This window comes from Lissotriton helveticus, chromosome 2_1 (genome assembly GCF_964261635.1).
Source record: "Lissotriton helveticus chromosome 2_1, aLisHel1.1, whole genome shotgun sequence".
Classification (NCBI taxonomy): domain Eukaryota; kingdom Metazoa; phylum Chordata; class Amphibia; order Caudata; family Salamandridae; genus Lissotriton; species Lissotriton helveticus.
The window spans coordinates 1,975,438,272-1,975,452,609 of record NC_136059.1 but is presented as its reverse complement, the minus strand read 5'-3'; the positions used below and the strand labels follow the sequence as shown (position 1 = coordinate 1,975,452,609).

Sequence of the window (14,338 nt, the reverse complement as noted above, 5' to 3'; positions counted from 1 at the left end):
CAGGAATCTGTTTTATGTAAATCATGTACTCCGAAGTCCTTATGTAATATAACTGATCCTTTTGTAAAGCGCTCTGACACCTTCGGGTAAAGTTTGTGCTATATAAACTTGCATTAAATAAATAAATAAAAATAAATAAAATTCCATATCACAATTATAAACACGTCTCTCGTGTAACCCCGATTGACCCAAAAACAGAATATACCCAAAAACAAAGTCACCAGTCGCCAAAGCAGTTTTCAGTTTTTAATCATCCCTGCTCACCTGTTCCACTGCAAATAATTTAACTCCAGAACGTTTTCTCACAAAGGTGCAAAAATTCAGACAAAATACTTGTCCTAATTATAAATAACCAGTGTTTTCAACATTTAATTCGATTGATCCACCACCAATATGCCATTAAAACAGTATAGGAAGGCTGGTACCCCCTTTCAGAAACATCACTGCGAATAAAAATGCTATGCACCCTTTAAAAACCACTGAAAATAAAAAGTTGTTTATAGATTGGCTAGTAACAAATATACACACTAAATCCAGTTTTTTTCAAATATGTTACACCGTGAAAGTCTACCTAGTAAGGCTTGATTCTGTGATTAGGTAGTTATGCACATTGAAAGACCTGCAAAGGGCAGTGTCATGCATCCTGCATTTTTGGCCCACTTCCGGGTGTGATTTGATGCCATTGACAGCTGGTACCTGTTCTGTAAGGCAATAAATAAGGGTTTGGTGCACCGGTTGCAGAACGCACCTGTTCCCTCAGTGTGGAAGGAAGTAAGAGGCCAGGTGTCCCTCCTTGTCCCAAAAAACAGAAGGCAATATGAGGGTTGTAAATGTTCTAGAAGAGTGAACTTCATGTATTTATCATTTGTGTGCAAATGGCAATTGTGAAAACGTTGTGCATGTTTCACACTCATTCCACATTTGCCTGCGCTTTAAAACTTGTAAAAGGTACACTATCTCAGAGCAAACTGCAGAACTTTTTTTTTTTTAAACAAAGAATAATAATAGTGCCTGTCAATATTTACAACCCCAAAGTAAAATGTGTCATTGTGCTTTAAATGCAACAGTTAAAAAAGAAATAAAATCAAATGTCTGTAAGAACATTTTGTAAAAATAAACCAACTTTGCATAGCTGATAAATAGGACACCTAATAAACTGTACTATACCTAAATATATTTCTTTGTCAAGTATTACAGGACGTAACGTATGAAACTATAGCTTCCATATATAAAAGCAGCTTTGTTTAAAAAAAATCTATTTTTGTTTTTTTAATCTATAAAAAGATCTGTTAACAAGTTGTATCTTCAACGTTGCTCCACAGTTTGCAACATAAAATGGAATGTTCCTGGGCAAGAGCTGCGAGTTCTTTTAAGAATTCTGGGAAAAGTACAGCCCCGAGAATTGCAGTCCTCACATGAGATGGTACGCTGGGCAGAGGGATGGCTTTTTTTGCTCTGCTGCTCAACTGAGGCTGAAGTGCATTTTGGGGGGGTTCTTGAACATTCTGTCCACCTGCTTCACCTCTGACGTTTATTTTATCTGAAAAATAAAAGCAAAAAAGTAGATTACTTAGAGGTGAAAATCTGTTTTGCTTCCGACCATGGTGGATTTCTTCTGTAGGGGTTTTGCGCCACAGGCGATAGACACACTTGATATTTAAAAAAAAGAACTGTGTTGCAAGCCAATTTGATAAAACATTCTGCAAAAAACAGCACACTGCATCTACGCCCTTGAACACCCATATCCTTTCAATCAAAATTTGAGAAGCAAAGTCCCTACCCCCGCACCTCTCCCATAATGTAGAGTCATTGTTACTAAGCATAATAGTTCTCATTTTCTTGATTTGAGAAAAGATGCCATTTTGGAATCTACAACAATGGCTAGCCTGCTCCACAAAGATCTCTGCAGTGAGTCCTCACTTGACTGAGCAATTTTACCAGGAGTTTGAATTAGAGAGACATATGGAGAGGAGGCTTACTTACCCATACAAGAAAAGAGACTCTGGTCTTCAAGGCAACTAGCTAAGAATGTTGGATGCCCTGGCTAACAGATAGGCATGAACTGCTTTTCAAAATGTGGACTGGAGGACAGCAATGCCAACTTCCCAAAATGTGTTGCCATAAAATGGGCATCACCTCTCTACATTTTAAACCAGAGTCGAGTTTACTTTTTATTAAGCAGTTCTTTAAAGAGCTTGGTGAGTCTTAAGCTCTGTCCCTGAATTTGACTCTTATTTCAGAACAAGCTTTCCAGTGAAGTCAGAGTGAACGTATTATGATCGATATTCCTCAGATCATGGTTAAGTCAGACACATGGTTTCCTGACCATTATAAGACAAAATTCAGCTTTACACTAAGGCCAGCATTGCTACAGTCAAGCTGTACCATAACCAGAGAAAGCTAGGAAAAGTTAATAGCATCATCTATAGACTGATCAGGTACGGTTCCTCCACTAAGGCCGAACAGCGTCACCCCACTGCTCTCAGAGCAGTGGAAAAAGGAAAAATAAAATGAGGGTTATCATCATTTATCTTTCGTAGCTACAGGGCTAAGTTTGAGCGGGTGGGGATGGTGCCAAAGGGAGGAGGAGTGATTTGTGCACAGTAAGTGCGCATGACTCTTGGGCCGGCCAAACAGTCATGCACACTTAGAATGTTCTCCAGTGGGCTGTAATGCACAGCCTTTGGTGGAGAACATGCACAGGCTGCCAGTCCCTGTCTGAGTGCCGAACCACCGCGCTCAGACCAATCACAATGCTGCTGTCATGCTGGTGACAGCAGCGTCAGGAAAGTTTAGGGGAGCCTATATGCTTCATGCTTCCGGGACTCTGAGTCAGGAAGAGAAGCGGAGTAAAGACAACGAAGGAGAAATGGCATCCGTGAAGAGGTAAGTGTTTTATGTATTTTTAAACCCCCTGCCAATCCCGTTTCATACAAGCCGCCACTGAGACTGATATATATTTACGTTTGTAGCCCGATACTACATTTATCCCGTTTACAGTTTTACTAACATGCAGACTGCACCTGGTAATGAACCATTCTCATCTGCTTGCTTTACTGGCCAACCCTTAGAGGCAATGTTCATCTGCTCACATTTCGCTTCTACTTCCCTTCAAACATCACAGAACAGTTATGTAGAAGAATAGCATTAGGCACTGAGAGCCTTCCATCTCCCACAGGCTCTTTAGGTTCTTAACCCTAGCCCATTTAAACATCTATCTACAAAATACACTGTTTACTCAACCGTTTTACTCATTTCTTTGAAAAAATGTAGTTTGGGGCATGTCTTTGCACTACTCTCGCTGAAACCAAAAACTTAAACACCTTCTTATACAGCCAAAATATCAGGCTCACTTCCTCAAACTTCCCATGGCGGAACACAACCATAGCTCCTAGCGGTACAGTCATCAGCATTACCCACTGTCTCTCAGACACCCATGCTGTGCAATCAACTTATTTATTTCAGCTTCACATACACATACCCTTCAAGACTGAGGAGGACACAAAGTACAGAGCCTCCTTTCTAATTTTTCATTTCTGTTGGGCTCCTGTCTTCGCACCAACAATAAATTATTTTTCTAATCCATACAATTTCAGATTGTGTTAATTTTTGTTCCCCTTATCTTCACTTTTAATACGATCATATATGTAGCACGATATAAACGGAATCGCTCCCTGTTGTGGCGCATGGTTGTCCAAATTGGGACCTGTGCCCCGAAAAGAACAGAATCTGAGTTGCAACGGGGGTGGCACCTGTTGTCAGGGCCATGTGTTAGGTCAATATACTTTTTCCCAAACCCATCTACTACTGAATTGGGTGCTATTACTACACATTCTGTAACAAAAGTGGAACGGCTCATAGTTTAACCGTATCTGAGACTTGTGATTGGTAAGCTGTGATGGAAACATTACATTGCATTGCGTTTGAGCGCAGCCAGCCTTATTGTGTTGCAAGAGAAAACCCTGGTAGAATCCTTTCATGCAATGGGCCCTTGGTTTTCTATGTACACCTACCAACATTGTCGTGCGGATATGTTACATTTCTTTTATAGGCATTATTTTCTTAATACATCTTTTCTCCATCCGTTATTGTTAGAAATTGGGTTGTTGGTTGACTGGGGTGTGAGCCCAGGTCGAGCAACAGCCACAATTCCTTGCAGGGTGAACCATAGAAAGTCACAAAATTAACCTGTGCCTTACCCTGGGTAGTTTAGCAGAAAAAGCAGTCGGGCTTAAATTAGAGGCAATGTGTAAAGTATTTATGCAGGACACAAACAGTAATAAGGTAAAGACACAAACAGTAATAAAATAAAAACACAACACAAGTAAAATTCCACACCAATTTAGAAAATTAAATGAAATTGTATAAATTATTTGACACCAAAATAACAAAAATCCAATCAGTAGAAGCAGAGTTATGATTTTGTAAAGTTTTTAGTAAAAACTAGCACCTAAAGGATCAACGCACCAACAGATGACCTCTAGTTGCGTAAGACTTGGTCAAAGTCCAAAAATATGTCCGACCGTGATGGAACACGGTTCAGATACAAGAAGTGGATTGGGCCCGGTCAGAGCCTACGTCTGGACTTAGAAACATTTCTGAGAAAATGTTCTGAAAAGGTAACAATCAGTGAGTCCAGGCTGCAGGTGGTGTCCAAAGATGGAAAGTCGTTGTTGGAAAGCCTTGGCTGGAAGCCATGGTGAAGATTTCTATGTTCAGACTTAGTCTTCAAATGGAAGTCGAAAATCTCCAGCAGTACGAGGCAGAAGGCTGTCGCCGAAGACAGCCCCCTTTGGAGCAGGACAACTGAAAATAATTTGCTGCTGTGGAGTTAAGCGTAGCAGGAGAAGCTGCAAAGTCAATCTGCCCGGCGATGCACCGTGGGCTCATAGGAAGCAGGATGTTCCCGGTCTCCTCCTGGTTCTCAGAGTAGTTTTTAACCAAAACATGTTTAAGTCCCCACTTTTGGATTTTGGCTATCTTGAGCTCCTTTACAGTGGCGTCACTAGGGGGGTGCGGGGAGGTGCGGCCCGCACCGGGTGACACCAACCAGTGGGGTGACACGAATCTGCACTGCAGCCTCGCCTCTGCTCTCACCTTTACTGTCGCTCCCTGTGCAAGCCTGTTCCTCATGCTGTTCACACTCGCCAGCGTCTCGCTGCAATTTTCTTTGCTCACAAGGCAACTCTATAGCAGCCTAGCTCATCTGAGGGTGCATGGTTTCCTATTTTCCGTACCTTGCACAGTCTTCAGTTTTCCAGTGAACCAGTTCCAAATGTCAGCTTGCTCTTCACTACAGTGCCACCTGTTGCTCCAACTCTTGTTTATACAAATCCAGGGAAGACAGATGGAGTAAGAGAGAGAGGGAGACAGAGGCAGCTAGAGGGAGTAATACAGAGAGAGAGGGAGACAGAGGGAGTAAGACAGCGAGAGAGGGAGACAGAGGGAGCTAGAGGGAGTAATACAGAGAGAGAGGGAGACAGATGGAGTAAGACAGAGAGAGAGGGAGACAGAGGGAGTTAGAGGGAGCAAGAGAGAGGGAGCTAGAGGGAGCTAGACAGAGAGAGAGGGGGCTAGAGTGAGAAAGACAGAGAGAGAGGGAGCTAGAGGGAGTAAGACAGCGAGAGGGAGACCGAGGTAGCTAGAGGAAGTAAGACAGAGAGAGAGGGAGCTAGAGGGAGTAAGACAGAGAGAGAGAGAGCTAGAGGGAGTAAGACAGAGAGAGAGGGAGACAGAGGGAGCTAGAGGGAGTAAGACAGAGAGAGAGAGAGCTAGAGGGAGTAAGACAAAGAGAGAGGGAGCTAGAGGGAGCTAGAGGGAGCTAGACATAGAGGGAGCTAGAGGGAGTAAGACAGAGAGAGAGGGGGCTAGAGAGAGTAAGACAGAGAGAGAGGGAGACAGAGGGAGCTAGAGGGAGTAAGACAGCGAGAGCGGGAGCTAGAGGGAGTAAAATAGAGAGAGAGGGAGCTAGAGGGAGTAAGACAGAGAGAGAGGGAGCTAGAGGGAGTAAGAGAGAGAGAGAGGGAGCTAGAGGGAGCAAGACAGAGAGAGGGAGCTAGAGGGACTAAGACGGAGAGAGAGGGAGCCAGAGGGAGTAAGGCAGAGAGAGAGGGAGCTAGACGGAGCAAGACAGAGAGAGAGGGAGCTAGAGGGAGCAAGACAGAGAGGGAGCTAGAGGGAGTAAGAGAGAGGGAGCTAGAGGGAGTAAGACAGAGAGAGAGGGGGCTAGAGGGAGTAAGACAGAGAGAGAGGGAGCTAGAGTGAGAAAGACAGGGAGAGAGGGAGCTAGACACAGAGGGGAGCTAGAGGGATTAAGATAGAGAGAGAGGGAGCTAGAGAGAGCAAGACAAAAGGAGAGGGAGCTGGAGGGAGTAAGAGAGAGAGAGAGGGAGCCAGAGGGAGCTAGACAGAGAGAGGGAGCTAGAGGGAGTAAGACAGAGAGAGGGAGCTAGAGGGAGTAAGACAGAGGGAGAGGGAGCTAGAGGGAGTAAGAGAGAGAGAGGGAGCTAGAGGGAGTAAGACACAGAGAGAGAGAGCTAGAGGGAGTAAGACAGAGGGAGAGGGAGCTAGAGGGAGTAAGACAGAGAGAGGGAGCTAGAGGGAGTAAGACAGAGAGAGGGAGACAGAGGGGGCCAGAGGGAGCAAGACAGAGGGAGAGGGAGCTAGACAGAGAGAGGGAGCTAGAGGGAGTAAGAGAGAGAGAGAAAGAGAGAGGGAGCTAGACAGAGAGAGGGAGCTAGAGGGAGTAAGACAGAGAGAGAGGGAGCTAGAGGGAGTAAGACAGAGCGAGGGAGCTAGAGGGAGTAAGACAGAGAGAGGGAGACAGAGGGGGCCAGAGGGAGAAAGACAGAGGGAGACGGAGCTAGACAGAGAGAGGGAGCTAGAGGGAGTAAGAGAGAGAGAGGGAGCTAGAGGGAGCAAGACAGAGTGAGAGGGAGCCAGAGGGAGTAAGACACAGAGAGAGAGAGCTAGAGGGAGTAAGACAGAGAGAGAGGGGGCTAGAGGGAGTAAGAGAGAGAGGGGGAGCTAGAGGGAGTAAGACAGAGGGAGAGGGAGCTAGAGGGAGTAAGAGAGAGAGAGGGAGCTAGAGGGAGTAAGACACAGAGAGAGAGAGCTAGAGGGAGTAAGACAGAGGGAGAGGGAGCTAGAGGGAGTAAGACAGAGAGAGGGAGCTAGAGGGAGTAAGACAGAGAGAGGGAGACAGAGGGGGCCAGAGGAAGCAAGACAGAGGGAGAGGGAGCTAGACAGAGAGAGGGAGCTAGAGGGAGTAAGAGAGAGAGAGAAAGAGAGAGGGAGCTAGAGGGAGCTAGACAGAGAGAGGGAGCTAGAGGGAGTAAGACAGAGAGAGAGGGAGCTAGAGGGAGTAAGACAGAGAGAGGGAGCTAGAGGGAGTAAGACAGAGAGAGGGAGGCAGAGGGGGCCAGAGGGAGCAAGGCAGAGGGAGAGGGAGCTAGACAGAGAGAGGGAGCTAGAGGGAGTAAGAGAGAGAGAGGGAGCTAGAGGGAGCAAGACAGAGTGAGAGGGAGCTAGAGGGAGTAAGACACAGAGAGAGAGAGCTAGAGGGAGTAAGACAGAGAGAGAGGGGGCTAGAGGGAGTAAGAGAGAGAGAGGGAGCTAGAGGGAGTAAGAGAGAGGGGGCTAGAGGGAGTAAGACAGAGAGAGAGGAAGCTAGAGGGAGAGGGAGCTAGAGGGAGCAAGACAGAGAGAGAGAGGGAGCTAGAGGGAGTAAGACAGAGGGAGAGGGGGCTAGAGGGAGTAAGACAGAGAGAGGGAGCTAGAGGGAGTAAGACAGAGAGAGGGAGACAGAGGGGGCCAGAGGGAGAGGGAGCTAGACAGAGAGAGGGAGCTAGAGGGAGTAAGAGAGAGAGAGAAAGAGAGAGGGAGCTAGAGGGAGCTAGACAGAGAGAGGGAGCTAGAGGGAGTAAGACAGAGAGAGAGGAAGCTAGAGGGAGTAAGACAGAGAGAGGGAGCTAGAGGGAGTAAGACAGAGAGAGGGAGACAGAGGGGGCCAGAGGGAGAAAGACAGAGGGAGAGGGAGCTAGACAGAGAGAGGGAGCTAGAGGGAGTAAGAGAGAGAGAGGGAGCTAGAGGGAGTAAGAGAGAGGGGGCTAGAGGGAGTAAGACAGAGAGAGAGGAAGCTAGAGGGAGAGGGAGCTAGAGGGAGCACGACAGAGAGAGAGAGGGAGCTAGATGGAGTAAAACAGAGAGAGGGAGCTAGAGGGAGCTAGACATAGAGAGAGGGAGCTAGAGGGAGCTAGACAGAGAGAGGGAGCTAGAGGGAGTAAGACAGAGAGAGGGAGCTAGAGGGAGTAAGAGAGAGAGTGGGAGCTAGAGGGAGTAAGAGAGAGAGAGCAGGAGCTAGAGGGAGTAAGGCAGAGAGAGGGAGCTAGAGGGAGTAAGACAGAGAGAGAGGGAGCTAGAAGGAGTAAGAGAGGGAGCTAGAGGGAGCAAGACAAAGAGAGGGAGCTAGAGGAAGTAAGACAGAGGGAGAGGGAGCTAGAGGGAGTAAGACAGAGAGAGAGGGAGCTAGAGGGAGTAAGACAGAGAGAGAGGGAACCAGAGGGAGCTAGAGGGAGTAAAACAGAGAGAGGGAGCTAGAGGGAGCAAGACAGAGAGAGAGGGAGCTAGAGGGAGCTAGACAGAGAGAGGGAGCTAGAGGGAGTAAGAGTAAAACAGAGAGAGGGAGCTAGAGGGAGCAAGACAGAGAGAGAGGGAGCTAGAGGGAGCTAGACAGAGAGAGGGAGCTAGAGGGAGTAAGACAGTACCTAGCGCCGTACATTTCCGACAGAGGTGGTCCATGCGGTAAGTCGTGAGGGGGTGACACCATGAGTTACCTGCACCGGGTGACACCAACCCTAGTGACGCTACAGCTCCTTTACCACCACTTCCAAGGGTCCAGGACTGGAGGGGCACCACTTAGAGTGACAGGAGTCATTCAGGCTGGTTTCAGGTGTAGATTAAAGATGGACAAAGTCTTTTGTGTCCCTGTGGCGCTCAACAAGAGGCCAGCAAACTAGTCCTTCTGAGTCACTCTGGAGGTCCTGGGACAGATGAAGATCCAGTCTTTGTACCCATGCAGAAAGCAGCTGAGCAGCAGGACAATGTGTCAGCAATCCAGCAAGGCAGCAGTCCTTCAGAACAGCAGTCCAGCAGAGGTAATCCTTCCAGCAGCACAGCAGTCCTTCTTCCTAGCAGAGTATCCACAAGTCCAGAAGTGCACTAAAGAGTTAGTGTCTGAGGTCCCCTTTTTATACCCTAGTGCCCTACTTCTGGAAGGTGGGCAACTTCTAGACATTGGCTTTAAAGTGCATGGAATTTCCTGTCTCCCCTGCCCTCAAACCAAGCTGGCTGAGGTCACAATGGGGGGTCGATAGACCCTTTGTGTGAAGGCAGAGCACAGGCTATTCCAAGTGGGGCTGTGCTCAGCTCCGCCCCCTCCACCCACAACATTACCAGCAGATAGACCACTAAGGCACATCTAATGCCTTTATTGTGTGAGTGTCTGGGAGGAATTCAAAACGTCTGTCAGTTACACCCAGTCATGAGACCCAAGACAGGCTACAGGCACAAAAGGGATAAGGAGAGTAAAGTGGCAACTTTCTAAAAATGAAAAATGTAAAATTATGATCAAAAACCTGACTTTACCATTAATTAGGGTTTTTCACCACAATTCCAAAGACACCAAACACGATGTACCTACCTGCTCCCAATTGGAAATTACATCTTATTAAAAGTAATAAGCAATCTCCAATGTTTTCCTATGGGAGGGGTAGGCCTTACAGAAGTTAAAAAAGTATTTAGGAGTTTTTCACTACCAGGAAATGTAAAATTTAAAAGTACATGTCCAACTTTTTAATTACATGGCACCCTGCACTGTGGGCTACCTAGGGCCTACATGAGGGTTGGCTTACATGTAGTAAAAGGGCAGTTTAATGATTGGCAAGGTGATTTTAATCCCAAGTCAACATGGCAGTTTATAAATGCATTCAGGCTGCAGTGACAGACCTGGGACATGTTTGAAGGTGCTTCTTAATTGGGTGGCACAATAAGTGCTGCAGGCCTAATTCTAGCATTTAATTTACAGGCCCTGGGTATACAGTATACCCTTCCACAACGGACTGAAAAGTAAATTAAATATGCCAATAGGGTATAAGCCAATTTGACCATGTTTGGAGGAGCTAGGCCAAGCACTTTAACACTGGTTTGCAGTTGTAAAGTGCACAGACTCCTATCCCCAACAAAAGCGAATTCATCAAAAAGTGATGGGTAAAAAGGCAAAATGTTCGGAGATGACCCTGCAGGGAGGGCCAGGTCCAACAATTGTTATTTATTCAACTCTCTGCTCTGCTGTATATGGAGGTGCCGGCAAAGGCCTATAGTAAAAATGTAACAAGGAGTTGTGGAGTTAGTCCAAAGACTGAAGTCCCTTAGTGCAACTATTTTTATGACGTGGTTGTCTCATTTGTATTTATTTAATTAATAAGGTGACTAAGAATATATGGAGACTGTGAAAAATAAATTTGGGGAACTGTTGAAGGAGTCCCAGGGCAAAGAGGAGTTACTGGTCTCAAACTGTAACAATTACAGCATTTTAACACTGGAGTCCTAGGGCTTTACTTTACTACCAAGTCCAAAACTGAGCACCAAGCACAACCCTTCAGCCCCCTACTCAGGCAGGTAGTGTGAAGATGAAGTTCAGAATTCAGTGAAACATATCAAAATGGCCAGCCATTCATTGCGTAGACAGTGCTTTAACATACAATAAAAGTAATTACTTTTATCAAACAAAGCAATACTGTTATAAAGCTTACAGGGCTTCAGTATGGGATGCACTGGTAACGATCCTATTACTTATAATAAGTGTGAAATAGTTAATACCAGTTCCAGTCTGATCCTCTGGACAAGTTAAAGATTTTCTTAGAGCAAGTAGAGACACATTTCCCCTGCAGGCTGAAAAAAGGTTGATATTATTCTGGCTACCCCCTTTTCATTTCCTACCTGATACCTTGCTTGTTTATGTGGTTTGCTAGAGTGTGCAACAGTACCTAATTTGTGCTGGTGTTCGGCACTGACATTTATTTCTATACATTATTTATAATAGTCTACCAAATGGTGGCATTATCTGCCTTTTTCTTTAAAGATCAGTACAGTGTTTACAGTTCCATGTACTTTGGAAAAAATATATGAAACTAACATGTCTAGGCCATGCTTAAAATGTGTGATGGCCTTAAATAGTCCAGACTGGTCACGCATGTATGTGTGATGGTTAATAGGTAGTGCTAGAACTAGCATTTGGCAGAGCTGGCAGGATGTGGATTGGGTGAGCTGTGATGGCCTTCTGAGAAATATCTTTCACCCTGCACATACAGTTTTACAAATGAAGCACTAGCATGTTATTTCCAAAGGTTCCCTCTGCAATGTCTTTTTCCCTCACGTTGTACTTTTCTTCAGTTCAGCCTCTCCAAATCCTGCAGGCTGGGGATCTTGCTGCTGCCTCTAGAGTTGGGGGCGTGGAGGGTCATTGCTTATGCTCTGGCTCATAACCCTGTGTTATCTCCACTGTTCACGTCTTTGTTTGCAAGTAAGTGGGCAGTGGGAACACCTACAGAAGAAGGGGACAGTCGTTTGTTTGGTCTTGTCGTGATCAGGCAAATCCTCATCGGGCTCTAAGACAAATCTGCCGCCCATACAAGCGAAAAGCCCACCTCCGGTCACAGTTTTAAGCCCAACAAAAGACTGCAGTCCCTGCCAACTATGGTGGGTAATCTTAGGGCCAGATGACCAACATGATTTTGCATGGGCAAACGGGTTCGTGAACCCGTTTGCGCATGCAAAATCACTGTTGGCCATGTACAATTCCTAAATAGCGAGTCGCAATTCATTTGCAACTAACTATTTAGGAATTGTAAATCGCAATTAGGAAGGGGTGTTCCTTTCCTATTTGCGTCCGCAATGCTATGGTGAATGTTTTGTGACCGCAATTACGGTCGCAAAACACTTGCAAATTACCACCCTTTTCAAGAGGGTGGTAATGAAGTTGCAATTTGGAAGGACTACCCACGGGACCCCTTCCACTTTGTGACTGTTTCTAAAATGTATTTTTTAGGGGCAGGCAGTGATCCCAGGAACCACTGCCTGTCCTTAAAAAATCAAATAAAACGTTTCATTTTTTTTTCTAAAATGCATCCCGTTTTCCTTTACAGGCAGCATTTTTATAAAAAAGCTGCTTTATTAGAAAGCAGTCCCAGACATGGTGGTCTGCTGAGTGCGGCCGGCCCCCATCCCTGGAAGGGCTGGCATTCCAAATGGGCTCGCATATTGCGAGAGGCTCATTATTATTAATGAGCCCCGCAATTTGCGACCCCATTGGGAATCGCAAAACAGTGTAATAACACTGTTACACATTTCATTTGCCGCCTTGCAATTTGCGACTCGCACTGAGTCGCAAATTGCGAGACACTAAATGAAATGGTCGTACATCTGGCCCTCAGTTCTTAAGTGGCTCTCTGACGCGCTGTTGCCCCATCTAGAACAGCTTTTTCGAAACCGGAACGCAGGCTGATCACCTGAAGCCTTGAATTCGCCTATCTCCGACCTTGCATCAAGGAGATCTGAGCCCCGACGTCCCGGCCAGTCACCTAGCCATGTTGGCGCCTGGAGAGCTGCGAGACTCAGACTGCACCTTCAGCCTGTGGACGCTGGCCTCCGCTAGACGGGAAGGGCACCAGTAACACCAGAGCGTTGATTCCGGTATAACAGAAGGCCTTCGTAGAGACGAGCTCAGCCATTACTTGCGGGGGTCCGGGCAACCATCGACGGGCCCACGACGCTTGGCTCGGCCGCATCGGAGCTCATCAGCCAACCTGCAAGAGCGAGCCGTGCAGGAGTTGCGTCGACATGGCCTCTCCACATCCTTGCTACGGATGCCTATAAGTTCAACATTAAAATCCCCCTCGCTATGTCCGGATCACTCAATCGTAAAGCCCGTGGATAGAGGGACATATAAACTGGGAAAAAGCTACTACCTGACATTTGATGATGAGAGGACCTCCGCTCTTGTTGCGGTTCAGAGAGGCGTAACGGAGCTCAGCGAGGCCAGAGCACAACTGACGGTGAGATCTGGGGCTGGCATGGCTCTTTGGTGACTGCTTCGAGAGGACTTTGCTGACTGCCATCTTGAGACGGGGTCTCTCTCCACTTCAGTCCCACGGCGCGTACGGCAGTGCTCAAGAGACCCAGAGCGCCAGCACGGAGTAACCGCCAACACCCACTGCAAAGGAAAGCAAATGGAATCCAGCGGACACCACGCCGGCAACAGGAGAGGCGGTGAGTGCGGGGCGGGAGTGTCGAGAGGGGAAACCCGGCCGGCCAGTTCGAAATCAAACCCCCGGCGGGAGCCTGAAGATATGCCTCATCGAGGAGTTGGTGCCCCTCCCCCCCGTCCTCTCTACGTGCCCTCGACGAAAACAACAGGGCACAAATCATGTATAAATAAGGCAGTGTGGTCATAATAATAAGGGCACAATAACACAGACACAGGAGGTCCAAAGACCGTTAGAGCGGGAGATTTACACCGGGTGACTCTGTGCAGGAATGTGCCTGACCCCAAGATGGCGGCCCTTGTAATTAAAATCGAAAGCTCTTCGCACATAGAGTGGGGCCCATGTACAATCCATAATTATCCTCCTTGCCTAATCCTATCAAGCCCTTTCACCTCTCCAACCTCAGTCCTGCCTTCAGATGCCGGTCCTTAACCGCATGCGCGCTAAGCGTTTTCCCGCTGTGCGCTGCGTTTTTCTAAAAGCCGCGTTACATGACGAGCTCAGCTCGTCATCAGCGTATGAGCGCCGTAACTCATGACGAGCTGAGCTCGTCATGAGTGTTGAAGGGGTTTATATGGCGGACCAACCTGCAATTGACCACTACCAAATTGGCCTCCACCTACCCCTTACTCTCTCCACAGGACTGCATCAAAGAGAGAAGCCCCTCCAACCCACCCCCTTCTCCCTCCACAGGATTGCAGCAAAGAGAGAAGCCCTTCAACCACACCAGACTACATGGACCGGCTCTGCGAGCTTCAGACCAGCGAGGCTAGGGTTGCTCTCCCACCATCCCCCCCACTCGGATCTCCCATTATGACAATGATTTTGCGATTCATCTATTCTCTCTAAATGTTTTATTAGTAACTGATGTAATTTTTTAATTGATGCCAATTTTGTAATGTTTTTGGAACATCATGTACAGCGCTCTGATACCTTCGGGTCAAGCCGGCGCTACATAAATCTCATAACCCGTTTACACCCACCTACCTTTCAACCAACTGCCCCTCAAGACCTGT

The 14,338-nt window shown here is 47.0% G+C and overlaps 1 protein-coding gene across 3 annotated transcripts in view; it reads right to left on the bottom strand.

Annotated features, from left to right (window-relative positions):
• Nucleotides 1-232: 232 nt before the first annotated feature.
• FHIP1A (FHF complex subunit HOOK interacting protein 1A) overlaps nt 233-14,338 on the bottom strand; it is a 512,772-nt gene continuing 498,666 nt past the window's right edge. For 2 of the 3 annotated variants that reach the window (XM_078676922.1, XM_078676921.1), the window contains one exon: nt 233-1,540. In XM_078676922.1, coding sequence (XP_078533048.1) covers nt 1,290-1,540 — 251 coding nt within the window. In that variant the 3' untranslated portion in view covers nt 233-1,289. The remainder of the gene's footprint in view (nt 1,541-14,338) is intronic. The other variant, XM_078676920.1, reaches the window with a different exon arrangement.